We start from the raw sequence: 15,152 nt of genomic DNA on the forward strand, positions 1-15,152 counted from the left end.
ATTTGATGTTAACAAAAAAATTGTCCTATGAAGTGTTATCATGACTCAACCTAATGAAAGAAAAATGGCACCCTCCTCAGTTGCCCAAGGGCTCATATCGCATTTAAGGTGCTTTTAACTTCCAAGATGTTGTATGAACATTTTGAACCCTGTTCAAACTGCTGATTTTTCTTTGCTTTGTTAGTCATAATCGCATTTCCTCAAGAGTTCAGTTTCTGCCAGTGGCTTTAAACAAGAACAGAGCTAGAGCAGGGGCCTAGACAAGCAATCTCAGACAGGAGAGGGGACCTCTGTTACCCTATGAGGAAGAAACGGTGCTCAGTGAGGAGGTGGTATCCCTTGTCATCTTGCTCACCAGCATTTGGGCTGTAGGACTGGAAGGTGAACCTCTTTCTTCCCTCAGAGTGGTCCCTTCAAAAGGCGAGCACAAAACCCTCCTGTCCTCTAGCATTCACTTTTGAGTTGGGTCTGGAGGGAATGAAAGGCAGAGGCAAGGCCGTGGGTGCGGGCAGGCAGTGGGCTGACAGCCTAAACTGTGCCTCTTTGCCTCTCCATCCCAAATACATGCTGTTCTGAAGGTGTTACAGCTGCACAGAGGAAGTGATTTAAGGGTTTAGAGGACTGAGGGCACAGGGAATTACTTCAAGCACTGAAAAGCTCTAAGCGAAGAGCTTTGCTACGAGGATGGGCAGGATGTCATCATGCTTCATCAGCTCTGACCGAGTGCAGAGCTGAAGTGCAAGGTAGAAGATGATGCAGAGTAGACAACAAGTTGCATTAGCACCTCTGTTAAAAACAAGCTCCATGTTCACAGCAACAGAAGCCCTAGTTTAGGTTTTCCAACATGAGCGTTAAAGATATTCTTTATAATGAAAAAAAAAACCTTGCAGGTGTTGCACAAGACACACAAACCAGTCATAGGTGCCATGTGACTAAGGAATTGCAACAGATGTTGAGGTGGCTTCTAGGCCTCTAGAGAGGGGCAGTCTCCATACCTCACCTGCCTGGTGCTTGCTGTCCTCCAGCCAGCCCCAAGGGTTACCTGCTAGTCTGGGCACCCCCACCAGTTAATGCCACGTTAGCCCAGCTCTGAGCTTTTCACGGGCAAGGCCTTAAAATATGCTGATGTTGCTATCAGTACACTTTTTTTCTGAGCAGATCACCTCACAGTTGGTTCAATGGACAAACCCATTTGTCATATTGGGCAAATGGTTTAGATGCAGCGTCATTTGTTCTTTACTCTTTTTTTACAGCTGAATTTAACCAAATCTTCAATAACTGGTGAAATTCACAAGTAATGAAGCACACTCTCTCTTCTTTCTTGAAGATATTCAAAGACTCAGCGGCTGAGTGCTTAGGCTGGTGGCTGGCAGGGTAACTGGGACACCCCCAGCCAAAACCGGGCCTAGGCTCTGCAAAGTGCCTTGTGGGGGAGGGGAGGGGGGCCTGGACTGTTACTGGGGCTGAAGCAGAGCTTCAGGTGCCACTTCCAGGCGCTTCAGTCAAAACTCTGACTCTTTCTGGACCTGCTCTCAAGAACAAGTAAAGAGCTGTCTGTTATGCTGTAATCCTGACTTCCTGCATCCCTTCAGAAAGTGGATGTGTGATAAGAGAACAAACAATGCTGGGTTCTCCTGCTGCCTATGCATGGAGGCCTGCTCTGGGCCCTTGGGGTCCTGATGGTCCCAGGGGCTCCTCTTGCCACCCTTAGCAACCTTCCCATTGTCAGATAATGCAAGAGGGGCTGAACCCTGCAGTTTTCCAAGAAACTTTGTAATTCCTAGAGAATTTCAAAGGATTTTGGATTCTGAACTCCCTTGGTGTTTCTGATAATCCTTGCCTAAAATTGCCATATTTAAACATTGCAAGGCAAGTACATGAAGACAAACCAAGACTGGATTAACATATCCAACAGTTAACTACTCAGTCCCCCAAAGCAATTTTAGTAACCTTTAAAAGCAACTTGATGTCAAAGTTCAAAAATAATATGCCTTTCTTCTATTTCCTTAATACTCTTTATGCTCTTGAAAGCCACATAGATATGGTGAAACCACAGAAGTGGTGGGGAAATATAGTTCACATAAAAGTAGTAATAAAGCTGGATCCGTAGATCTCCTATTAGAGCAACAAGTAGTGTGTTTTTTGTTTTTTTTTTTTTTTAATTTTTGATATAGAAGTCCTCAGACCTAAAGCAGAAGCAGCACACTTAAAGCTTTGCAAGGCTGGAGTCTGTATTTCTGAAGTCCTACTTACTGAAGTGACAATTTGTCAGAGAAGAGTAGAGCAGAAGATGACGTTAGCGGGAGATCTGTGACCGAAAAAGGGTAATCGCTGTCTGCAGAGCATTGTGGGTTCATCTGGGGTCAGGATGGGGGAAAACCAGAATGAGCCGTAAAATTAATGTCTCTGCTGAGTTAATGGTTTTTAGGACTCTGCAGAGTTATGAATTTTAACCCCCAAGCTCAGCTTTGGAAGGTACTCTGCAGATCTCCCTTGAGGATCACGGCTGAGAAACTGGAGGAGGAGTAGCTGTTCTGCGGGAAATACTCCCTTGGGAACCCCGTTTTCCCGATTTCTGTACGAAAGCCGTGTCTGGCACGGAGGGCTGTCTGGTTTTGCCTACACATGTGGATAGTCCCAGCTGCTGGTGCAGGACTAGGAGGACTGGAGTGTCCCTGAGCCTTGCGGGGCCACAAGAGTGGGTGCGATGGAGCCAGGACCTGCGAGCACCTGGCTGGGGTGCTCCATGGTCCCTGCTCTGTTGGGAGCCTGGCCGGGAGGCCTGGGATGTGGCCTGACCTTGCCCTTAACCTAGGGGAGCCCTGGTGGTGCCCGTCCTGGCCCTCTGAAGGACCCTTCCTCTCCCCCGCAGCCGCGAGAGCCGGGGCGGCTCCCGGTGCCGGTGCCGGGCTGCCAGGGAGGGCGGCTGAGGGAGTTTCCTCTGGCCCTTCCCACCCTGGCACTAATCCACTTTTTCTTCACCTGAGCTGGCTCCAGTGAGGAGCCCCATGGGGGAGGGCAGGGGAAAACAGGCAGGTTCGCGGCTTAGGGCTCCTGTTGCGCTTGGGGCAGGAGCTGATGCCCGGCGAGGGGGCCAGGAGCGCCCCGTTGGTGTCGGGGCCTCGGCGGCAGCGCAGGCACTGCTCCATGCCGAGAGGGAGCCGGGAGGCGCCGCTGTGGCCCTTGCTCTTTGCAGGTCCGAAATGCCCTCACTGTGCCGGGGGCACGGGGGGGTGCCTTGTTTCTTACTTTGCCTTTGAGTAACGGGAAATGCATGTAGTTTGCCAGTGTCCCAGGTGCAGGCAGCTCCCGAGAGCTTTTTTAGCTTTGCCAGACAAAGGTAAGTAGAGAAGACATCTGCCAGCGAGGAGAGTGCGGCTGGCTTGGAAATTTGTGGCTGTGATTTGGACCCTCGTCATACCCACGTACTGTGTCACTGCGAGAGGAATTCAGTTACCATGGGTTACCCTATCAGTACGGGGACCAAGTGCCTCCCCTCCCAACCGCTCTATAAAAAGAGTCTGTCAAAGATACCCCACCGGCTGCTGCCTATCTGCACAGGCTGAGAGAAGCGTGGCCCTGGGAGAGAGGGAGGGACGCGACAGAAGTGCCAGCATGCCTTCTGCTTTCCGATTTCAGTGTCACTTCGTTCTCATCTTCCTGGCAGCCCTGAAGGGGGAAACCAGATACCTAGAGGTGAGCAATGCGCCACGCTGGGCTTTTCCCACTTTCTTCCAACTTGCGTTTCCAGCTTCAGAGCATCCTGCTTTTCATCTCTCCCTTCCTATTCCCGTTCCCCACCCCCCCCCGCACAAACCAACACTTAACTACAATTTTAATGCAACAGGCATTTCCCCCCTCCTCATTTCTCTTGTTTATCTTCCCTTTTCTCAAACTTGCATTTTTGCTAAGGAGTTGTGAGACTTGCTGAGTGCTGGACTTCTGGGCTCATCTCTTTCGTGCCAGGTTTGTTCCTCTCTCAAGCAGGTTGCCTCAGACCTTGGCAGGTTTCTGACAAAGCTCTTCCACAGCTACACCATTTTTGGAGGAGGGATTTAATCTGCCAGTGCCAATTCCAGGGAGGTACAGAGAGGGGACCACGTTTCATTTTGTCCCAGCCTCTTCTTACCCTGTTTCCCTCACCAGGTGAGGGATGCTGGTGAAGATGAGCCTTTTCTACTCCTCAGCGAAGATCTGAAACGAGAGCTGTCGGCAGGGCAGATCTACCGGCGGTCACTCAGTGAGTTTCTTTAGTTCTCTGTTGGGGACTCCCAACACAGGGGAGAGCTCGGGACTAGGGGAGAGGAAAGGGGGCTGCTTGGGAGCGAGGGGGCTGCCAGTAATTTTTGAGAGAAGCGGAGGGGAAGGAAAAAACGTTTTAAAAACTCAGGAAACTGTAGTTAAGGCAGACAGATGGAAATAGGGCTCTGAAGGAAGAAGAGGTGAGCTCAGAGCTGGCGTCCTGACCAGAAGGAGTAGGGTGGAGGTGACCAGCCTATGTCCCTGGGATGGAGGTGACCTTCAGGGAAGGGCAGTGAGCTCCAGGGGAAGGGATGGGTGGAAAGGCTGTGATTAGAGAGAAATTCGAAGGAAGTGAGAGTATATATACTTGCATGCACATGCATATGCACATGCATACACACACGCGCACACACACACAGTTTTCAGTTCAGAGATGCTTCAGCATGTCAGTGCCTCTCTCTCTCATCACACACACTCGCGCACACACATGCCGAGTTGCTGTTGTCTCCTTAGTGCTCAGCAAGCTCGTTGTTCCTTCAGCAGAGCCTCCCTGACCCCCTTCCCCCATCCTCAGCGGAGGGTCTCTCCCTCTCTCTCCCTCCTCTTTCCCGCTCGCTGCTGGCAGCTCGCGCTGTCGGAGGTGGCGCCAGGTCTCCCTCCCTGGAGGAGGGCTGAGGCATGTCCCCGGGGCTCTGTTTCTGCAGGATGCATTGACATGCTGAGCATAGAGGGGCAGTTCACCTTCACTGCAGAGCAGCCCCAGCTGCACTGTGCCACCTTCTTCATCGGGGACCCTGAGGAGCTCATCACCATAGACTATGACTTTGTGAACATTGACTGCCAAGGAGGCGATTTCCTGAAGGTAAGCTGGCAAGTCCTGCTGCTCTTCCCTTCCTCTCCTCCAGTTATTCAAGTGTGGGGTTATGTGCAGAAGGGATGGATGAATGTGTGTGCACACAAGTGTGTGTGCGTGCGGGTAGAACAGGATTTTGCCAAGCAGCTGCCTGTGGGACGTCTTGTCCCTCCTCCCTCAGACCCTTGGGAACAGCCTGTCCCTGCAAGGCACAGTCTGATGCAGGCGGAGACTCCGTCTCCCTGCCACAGCACAGCCTCTCCTGAACTTCTCCAGGAATTTTATTTTCCCAGACTGGAGAGCACACCTCTGTTGAGTTCCTGTATCTGGGGGATAGTTTGAAAAGAAAAGTTTAGTCTATACAAGCCAACCCTCTCAGCCTGATTAGGAGGGCTTTGTTATTGCTTTTGTAACACCGTGAATCATATGAACCCTGCGGATAATGACACTGCTCTCTAAACTGCTGTTTCTGCTCCAAGATCTCCGCTCTATGCTCATTTAGCATTTTGTTTATTGAGTGGATCGTTTCAGTCTTTCTTTTAAATGGCCCTATTAGAGCTCTTCAGGGCATTCACTCGAATGAATTTCATGACTCAGAGCCATTTACATTCCAGAACCAACAAACTTTATCAGAGCGTTTTCCTGGTAGGGAGAAATGTTGGCCAAGTCCTGAATTCAGTTCCGGAGACAAGGGGAGGCTCGAAGGTGCCTGCTCCCTCCCCTCACCTTGCACTCTGCCCTTTGCACTGCAGCAGCTGTGCACGGCACAGACCCCATCCTGCCTGACAGTGAGCTGAGCTCTGAGGAGGAGGAGGAGGCGGCGTAAGGAAAGTTGTCTTTTAGCCCCTCATCTCTCCCTTGGAGAGATGCTGCCCTCCTGCTTGTTTTCCCTTGTGGAATCCTCTCTCTCTGTCCTTTACTTCTGGCTGGGATCTCTTCAAATGCTGTCCTGCCCTAGCTATGGGCTGTGCTGGGGAGGCTGATTTCAGGATTTTGCACCTAGACTTACAGCCATGTGTAAAGGCTAGAAAAATGACAAGAGACCTTTGAGGTTTTCTAGTTTTCCTTTCTCTTTGACTGTGGGGGCCCTCAGTTTGTTTATTATGATACAGAATTTATAAAGACGTTTTTTTCCCCTCATGTAATTTGAGCACTCGCATCTCATTACTTCAGAAAATTTGCAGTTCTAGAAAACCCAGAGACTGATTCTGCAGCTCTGCCATAAGAAGGTCCCACGCATATTCACGTTAGGATTACTCACCTAAGCAGAGGCAGAATCTGGTCCTTAGACATTCAAAGTATCAGCAAAGAACAACTGAAGTGCAGAAGAAATTACCAAGTGAGAGCAGCTAGGAGGCAATTGGAACAGCAAGGAAGGTAACTGTTCAGCTATGCTAGAGTTAATGCAGATTTCTAGCTCTGACATACGTCTGACATGTTTCCCTGGACATGATGAGGGCAAATTTGTTGCTATTTTGGTTGTGAAGGAACAATTTGTAGTTGTTGCTGCTTAAGATCCAGCCAAGTAGGCAGCATTTGTTCTGCTTTCTAGTGGTTAGGATGAGCTGGAAGATGCAGAAGCGAGCAATACCTCTGTCAGTAATTCCTCTCCTAAACCACTGCTCTTCCACCCTGAGGCATCAATGCTCGGGAATGCCTCCAGGCCAACTAGAGACCAGCTGTAAAGCAGCATGTATGATGGAAAATTACGGGCCATGTCAATGGAATTAATGCCTAGAGCTTGAAAAGGGTGACCTATGTTTGATGTAGCTTCCAAATCAAGTTGTTCAAACACTTGGCTTAATAACAGTGGAATTACAACAGTAATAAATCCCCAAATTGATGCTAACTTGATGATGGAACAAAGAGTTGCCTCCTTCTAAAATGTCGCCAACGTTGTCACTTGAAGGAAGTAAAAATGACATTAAAATGTGTACACATCCATTTCCTGAATTTTGGTTGAATAATTAGTAAAATATCAGGAAATACAGAAGTACAAAGTATTTCTTTTTAATTGGAGACTTCGAACAAGTCATCTGGTGTCAGAATAACAAAGGTCTATGAAACCAGCAGGTTATCTCTGCAATACTTTGTGTCCTTTTTAAACTGGCAGAATAATTAAAAAAACAGAAAACAAAAAACTCTGGTTTATATTCTTGAATGCCTTTAGGTATTTGATGGCTGGATACTCAAAGGAGAGAAATTTCCTAGTTCCTTGGACCATCCCCTCCCCACTTCTCAAAGATATGTAGACTTTTGTGAAAGTGGTAATATTCAGAGGAGCATCAGGTCATCGCAGAACGTGGCAATGATCTTCTTCAGGATTCACCAGCCAGGCAATGGATTTACTGTCACTGTCAAGAAAAATGCCAACCTTTTCCGTAAGTCTGATTTTTGTCTTTTCAAATGGGCTTGCATTCTGGGCAGAAATCAAAATGAATATATCAGTTTGCTCTCTCTGATACTATCTGCACTGAAATAGTTCCAATAACACTCCAGTGGACCCACATGCACCTGCATGGCTGAGGATTTGATCTAGGCTCAGTATATGTCTCAAAAAAGAAAATTAGTGAAGTATAAAACATAACTTAAGCAGGGCTTCTACGTTCAGGAGCCAAAAGTTGACTGTTTCAAAGAAGATCTATTTCAGTCTAATATTGTCATGTTCAGCCACGTTTGGTTGGAACAAACAGTATTCACGAAGAGATTTTATGCTCAGCAATTTTTAGTTCTCGATGAAGAAAAAGGAAAAAATATTTGAAAATGTTCAACAGTACAAACAGCGTATTGAACAGTTATGTGAAAAGTGATATTTGATTACGAGGGTCTACTTGCAGGTTATTTCCCTAAGCCTCAGAGCTGGCAAGGTGCAAATGGTGGTTACTTGCATAATTTTTTTCAAGACAGGACAGGAGATCTGGCTTAAATATTTGACAACTATTATTCAGGCCAGTCTGGTTCATCTGCCTTGCCATGCAAAGGCTGAAGATAACAGCATACCTGCCCTGCTCTTACGCCAGATTATTCAGACATGAGGCTGGAAGCTGTGTCTCCACATTGATGTGGCTCTGTGCCCATGAATGCGATTATTCTGTGCAACTGCTGGAGCTGGCTTGTGTTCATTCACCTTGGAGCGCAGGCAGAAGAAATTGCACAGCTCCATGTCTGCATGGAGATCCCCTTGGGCTGCATCCCAGCTAGGCATATGCAGAGAGGATAACTTACTGTCTTACCTGAATGGTTGAACTTCAAGTTTAAGATAAAGTCAGCACTCTTCTGCTCTAGTTTCAATTTTTTCAGGGTAAGGAACTGCTTAGTTAAGAGAAGTAGAATAAGACTTAGGGTTTTTTTTATATTTATATATATAGCAATGTCAGGAAATAACAAGACAAAATAAATACAGAATTAAATGAAGGCTTTGCATCCCTATTTAGCCTCCTTCAAACTGGCACCCCCCAATGAACAGGGAATTTCTAGAGAACAAATGCCGTATAAGAAATGCAGAAAAAACATATTTTTTCAGCATTTGGTTATACATCTCAGTAATGAAATCATCTGTTCTTTGTGAGTACCAAACATACATGATTTTGCTACATGCAGGCAATGATGACTGCACAACTAACTCTTGCACCTTCTCTCTGTGCCCCAGCTTGCAATGTCATCTCTCAGACTCCTTCTGGAAGATTTACCATGGTCATTCCTCATCAGCACAGAAACTGCAGCTTTTCTATAATTTACCCAGTGGTGATAAAAATATCTGATCTTATCCTGGGACATTTAAACGGCCTCTTTTTAAAGGTGAGGTTTTTTTGTTCCATAATAAATTACTACCAAGTGCAATTTTCCTGAGACTGGAAGAGGGAAGGAGGAGGGGGTGAAGCAGGGGTAGCCTCTGCCGTCAGCACTGGTTGTTAAGGCGTGCATGCTCTGGATCACATGTGCAACTGCTGTGGGCTCTGGTTCCCCCACAGAGATCGAAGCTGGGTCTGTCCCTGTTGCTATTGTCCCTGTAATGTTGCAGAGGCAATCAAATTATGCAAAGTACCATTAAGGCATGTAAATATTGCTTGCCATAACAAAGGCTAAGATTCTCATTAGAAAGAAGAGAGCAGTTGCCCAGAGAGCTGTCTGTCTGCATTTAAGCTAATGAAAGCAGCAGCGGTTCTGAACAGACGCCGATTAGATATTGAGGTACTTATTGTAAACACATTTGTATTTTCACTAGATCCCCTGCTCAGTGTGCTGAGCATCCTCTGCTCCATTTTTTCTGGCACGCAGCACAGGGGCTGAGGTTTGGCTGCAGCATCTGGGTGCTTGCTGGCAGCCAGTGGCCAGGTAGGAGAGCACAAGAGCTGTTGCTGCCACCCTGTACCCAGGAGCTCTGAAAAAGTGTAAATTTTAAAATGTCCACAAAGGTAGGACCAGAATTTGGCCCTCAGACACCGTGGGAAAGGGAAAATGAAGTTTGTTATTTTGCTGCCAATGCGACTGGTGGCCTAGGTCCTTCGCTGGGATTGCAAGTGTTTGAAATGTAGTCAGGGCTCAGGACTCCCACGTGCAAGGTGCTGTCCAGGCACAGGACCCAAGAAGGTGGCAATACAGAAGACAACTGATGGATGCAGGCAGACCAAAAAAAAAGTGACAGAGTCTTTGTCAGGGCAACATATAGGGGTCTTTGCACATTAGTTTGCATTTTTGAGAGGATTGCATCAAAGACAAGTTTTAAAGAAGGGCTTAGAGCAAAATGAAGAAAGAGCTATTTGGGTCTGTGTGTGGTTCCCAAGCATAATAGGCAGCGTGGGTGAAGGTACCAAATATTTTTTTGTTGATTTAAGAAATGAGCAAAAAAGTTTAGCCTTGTGTGCTGATCAGCAACAGGAACTGATCTTTAAATATTGCAGAAAAGATGATAGATTGGGAGGGTGCTGGTCTTCGAACCTGGGCTGAAAAGGGTTGTGACACAGGAAGAGGAGCTACAAGGAGTGCTTTCACAATGTAATACTGAGGTCCGAGATTTAGGAAGAAGTCACTGGAAACTGGTGAGATCCATTTCACTGTGGCACAAGAAAGCAGGGCTGAATTTTGGGTGATGAACTCCAAGGTGCATGTTCAGTGGGAAGGAGGCTTGGGGAGGTCACTGGAGGGATTCGTGGAGTTTTTAGGAGTCAATTAAGTCTTGCTCATACGGTGAAGGGAACGAAGCAGGATGCAGACATTGAGGAAGGAAAGGGCTGAGTGCAGGTGGGAAGTCATCCGGATCAAGGAGCAGGGTTGCAAGCGCGGAGAGAGACCAGCTAATGATCAGACAGGGAATTCAGCTTGCGGAGTGGCATCTGAGGACAAAATCAGCCAAGCATTAAATGAAGTGTGGATTTGGAACGCCAGATTACTCGTCTCAAACTAATTAGTCGTTCACAGAGACTCTGACTCTCCCTTATCAGAAAGAGGGAGACCTCCAAGACCTCCACTTTATTAGCCAAGAAAAAAAGGCAAAACAAGGCAATTAAATCAAATTTTAAGCCTTTTGTGTGCAAGGAGAACTCATCTTCTTCCCTTATAAACTAGCTATAAAGAGTTGTAGACCCAGTTCTGCAGTCAAAGCTAGATGCCCTTGCCCCTCCAGGAGCTCCATCTTCCCTCTTGATGTCTGTGAACCAGTGGCAACATGACTGACTGATCACTCAGGATGATTAGATGTGTCCAAAATGTGTCCAAAACTGGCCTTTGAGAGGGGGGCCAAAAGAATTGGTTTATTCAGCAGCGGGCAGACAAGGGACTAGAACAGGAGAACAGGTAAAGAAATCAAACGCTTAAGCAGCAGCATACGGGTCAGAGGCCAAAGGAGTGCAAGGGGTCTGCGCAAGATACTTTTGTCAAACAGCACGAACTTTCAGAAAAAAGGATTGGTAGGTGTAATATAGAGTAAGCTACTGCCCTGCAAAAATACTGTTTTGGTTAATTCCTACTTCATCTAAACTTTGCTGCAATAGCACATTTTAGTAACTCTTATTGCTTAGGAATTTAAAAGTACGATACAGTGGAGCTTAAGTTACTGCCTGTCAGCCAAGTGTGGGCACACCGTCAGTGCATGACTCGATTAATCTAATTACATGCCTAAACCCTAGGATCAGATTGTTTATCTGCACTGAAATCAATTGAATCAACACTTTACCTAGCTGTAATTTTCAGAGCCCACTTAGGTCTTTCTTTGGAATCTCTAAAGAACATTAACTTGCTAATGTCAAATTGAAGAATTATTACTGGGGATAAGAATGATCTGATTTCTCACAGGTTTGAGCATGAAGGACTTCTAAGACCTGCTATTGACCGCAGTCATGTCTGGAGAATGGTTACATTTTGAAGATATATAATAAATAAATTTTAATCTTTATCTTTTTAGAAACCATCAGCAGGCTGTGCAGGAGTGGGAGATTTTGTAGAGCTGTTGGGAGGAACTGGCTTAGACCCTTCCAAGATGTTTCCACTAGCTGATCTCTGTCACTCCTTTCATGGGTCTGGTGAGAGCTCCTTCTCCCACTTACATCTCTGCATGATAAAATAATAATAATGAGAGGGAGTCCTGCAGAGCCCACCCAAATCTGGACTTCCTGCTAGACTCGTGAACTTCATGTGTAGCAGAACACGAGAACTGAAGCTATTCAGCCAGGGTGTTTGGCACAGCAAACACATGAACACTTTCACTTGCCCCGGCAATAATCCTTATAACAAGGTTAGGCTATATTTATTTCTAAAAACACTTGTCATATGACAGATATGGCTATTAGAGAGCCTCAACAGACAGATGACCCTGGAAATTCATAATAAATTAAGGCAGACTGATTATGTTTTTTATTGAGGAGTTGTTCCTCACTTACACAGTGTTCCCAAAGTCATTTTTTCTGCTGCAGAAATAAACACATACAACCAAAAACCTCAGAGCTTTCACTCACTGCTTCAGACCCTGGGGGAGCCCTGAGCCTGTGTTTCACAATCACGCAAGGTTAGTGATCTCTTTCTCAGCACAGAAACAATAATTCACAGTTCCCCTAATCTTTCATGCAGAAGAGTAAAAAGTGTAGCAGTGATGACATGGGCAGGCCTCTGTGAAACACGTGCATGTGTGGCTGATGGAGTATTTGACCTTAGAGTGTAAATGAGTATACTGGAGGGGTGGCATTTCCTCAGGGTTAGAGAGAGCAGGAGCGTTCCTGGCACATCTCCATTGCCTTTTGTGGCACCACAACCTAATGGTCCAGGCACTGTTTAAGGCTTTAACCAAAAAGCACTGGTACTAAGCATATGCTGAGCACTGCAGTGAGATTTAAACGTGCTTTCCTGGCTGTGTAAAAGAGTGTTCTGGCCAGACAGAAGTGGGGATCACATCTTGCCAGCTCATGCTCTTCAAATGACCTACAGCAATTCTTCTCAAATGGGCAAGGCACTCTGAATTTTGCCAAATCCCTGCTAAAGCAGCCATCTAAAAGCAGTGGTTGGTGATATGCTTCACAGGCTTGATTTTCCCCTAGAATGTGTCCATGTTGGGCATCTCCATTTGAGTTTGTCTTAGTAGGACTCTTAAATATCTTCACTATTGCGAACCTACTTACAGCTGCCATATAAAAGCACTCATCCTTCTAATAGGAAACATTTCAAACTTGTTAATTTTGTACATGTCCATGGCAGGGTGCTATTACCTTAAACTGTCACTCATGGTTTCTAACAATAAAATACGTTTCAAGGCACAGGCATATATAGATGTCTGTGTCTTGTCTGTCTATACGTACATGATACTGGGAGTGCATGAGAAGAGTGAATGGCATTTATGTGAGTAAAGGCTATAACGTTCAATGAACTAGCCAAACCATTATAAAGTAAAACTTAAAAAAATACAGAAAAAGGTATTTAGTCAGTGTTACCACCACTGGTCCGTCATTACTACATACAAATACTCGCTTTGTTTTCAAGATTAGTGTATTTGTGCTTTGTCATTCCCAGTGTTGTATATCTCTTCTCCCTCTCACTCATATAAATATATCTTTATATCTCTTATATATTTATTTTCCCTAATTAGCCCAAATGAAGATTGGGTGTGACAATACAGTGCTACGAATGGTCTCCAGTGGCAAACACGTCAATCGCGTGACATTTGAGTATTATCAACTTGATCTGCAGGAACTAGAAAACAGAAAGGAGAACAGCATTGAGGAATTCTGCTTTCCCAGTATCTGATAAACCAAGCAACACATTTTCACACAGTTAATGAAAATAAAGTTCTGGTGGATTCAAAAATTACACTTTTCTTTTAACCAACTGGTATTATCAAACCTTTCTACTGTACAAGCATATTTCTTTATTCATATAAATCAATCATTCCCATGAGTAAACAGTAAAAAGCAATCAATATATTAATCTTTATTACCATAATAGTTTTCCTGCAGTATTTAAGCTCATTTACTACATCCAAAATCAACAGCAAGAACAGAAGACTATGTTTCTAGTGTACCTGTCTTTAGGGAAATAGATACAAACCCTCTGTGTATCTAATCTGAGGACATACCAAATGCACAATTAGTATAAACTTTATGCAGGAACTTTATCGTTTTGTATCAGGTACAAACAAAAAAATAAGATGGTGGAATACACTTCCAGTTTTGTAACCAGAAATCCAACATCAGTGTGTGTAAAACCTACTTGTTTGTTTATGACTATAAATGTACTATTTATTTCTAACGATATGTTTTTAATAAAAATTTATAGCATGAAAATTTCCTTACACAAACCCAAACATGAATAAATACATTCAAAGAGTTGGCAAAATGTTACCATGTTGTGTTTTTCTGAAGAGCTCTTTTAATGTTCGGGCTAAGCTTCCTAAGCCTTGTGCAGCTTTCTGGAAATGATAATTTTGAACATGCGTCACTGTAAAATTGTGGACTATTAAAGTAGCATTATGGGCAGAAATTTGGTTTGCTAATCTTGCATACACCTTCACATAGCATATGTTCCAGTTTACTACTTACTGGCACCGGCCCTGTTTAAACTTTTGGATCAGGTGTCCTGCTAACCTGTGGAGCTGAGGACATACGCGCAGAGGTTGGGGGTGAGAGGGTGGAGGTTTCTGGTCCTTTGGTCACCCAGAAGAGGAATTTAAGCTTAGTGCTCAGGGAAGCACAGCGGGTCAGAGCATCAGCGTTGTACCCTAGCTCAGCAGCACATGCGCTGACTCATGCGTTTTCTGGGAGTGCTGTATGCCAAAAATGGGAGTAAACTGTTCTTCCTTTGACATTGAGTGAGCAGTCAGCAACGACTGATCCAGCTGCAAGCCTGAGATCTTCGGAGCTGAATTCCAGCTCCTAATCTCATATGCAGTCACCAAAAATCAAGTGACTCGAGTATTCAGCAGCTCTGAAGTTCCTCTCCTCTGGCTGAAGTCGGTGGAAACTCCTGACCGCTTCAGGCTCTCCTCCTGGAGGATTTTGGGAACCCAGTTTCGACGACTGACTTTAGCAGAGGGATGTGTTTGCCAGCCCTGCCAGATGAGGCCTGAAACAACCTGGGCAAGCGTGTCCACGCTGCAGAGCTGAGTTTACGGGAAACGCTGGGAGGGTGGCTGTGGGGGAGGCCCGGCTGGCCGCGAGCCCAGCTGGCCACCCTGGCAGGTCCCGAGAGGGGTCGCAAACTGGCCGAGGGCTGTCCCAGAGCCAGAAACACCGGCACTTGGACGCAGGGCATTAAACCCCCCCACCATTGCCCCTCATTTTGAACAACAAGGAGAAAAAAAAAATCAGGGCTCAATGAATAAGCATTTTTCTGAGGAAGCTTCTAGTGACAACAGCTTTCTGCCCCCACATCTGCTCAGCTCTTTCTCTGCAGGTGCCCCTCTGGCCAGGACAACGATACCTGGGATCCGCCGTACCCGGGCAGGGGTGGCTGGCAGTGTGCCCTTGGAAGAGCCAGAAGGATTTATGGGACTAAGCAGGGTGGGAAAGAGCTCTGGCAGCCCCATATCAATCCATACCTACCCACATGCCCACCTTCAAACTGGGGAGAGCGAGAG

The 15,152-nt window shown here is 45.9% G+C and overlaps 1 protein-coding gene across 1 annotated transcript; it reads left to right on the plus strand.

Annotated features, from left to right (window-relative positions):
- Positions 1 to 3,598: 3,598 nt before the first annotated feature.
- LOC138064764 (corticotropin-releasing factor-binding protein-like) lies at positions 3,599 to 13,917 on the plus strand. Its single transcript, XM_068928655.1, has 7 exons — positions 3,599 to 3,696; positions 4,147 to 4,240; positions 4,947 to 5,104; positions 7,266 to 7,476; positions 8,745 to 8,893; positions 11,496 to 11,613; positions 13,167 to 13,917. The coding sequence occupies exons 1-7, from the start codon at positions 3,616 to 3,618 to the stop codon at positions 13,322 to 13,324; spliced, it is 969 nt and encodes a 322-aa protein (XP_068784756.1). The 5' UTR covers positions 3,599 to 3,615; the 3' UTR covers positions 13,325 to 13,917.
- The last annotated feature ends 1,235 nt before the right edge of the window (positions 13,918 to 15,152 follow it).

The sequence above is a fragment of the Struthio camelus genome, chromosome Z, assembly GCF_040807025.1.
Source record: "Struthio camelus isolate bStrCam1 chromosome Z, bStrCam1.hap1, whole genome shotgun sequence".
Taxonomy (NCBI): domain Eukaryota; kingdom Metazoa; phylum Chordata; class Aves; order Struthioniformes; family Struthionidae; genus Struthio; species Struthio camelus.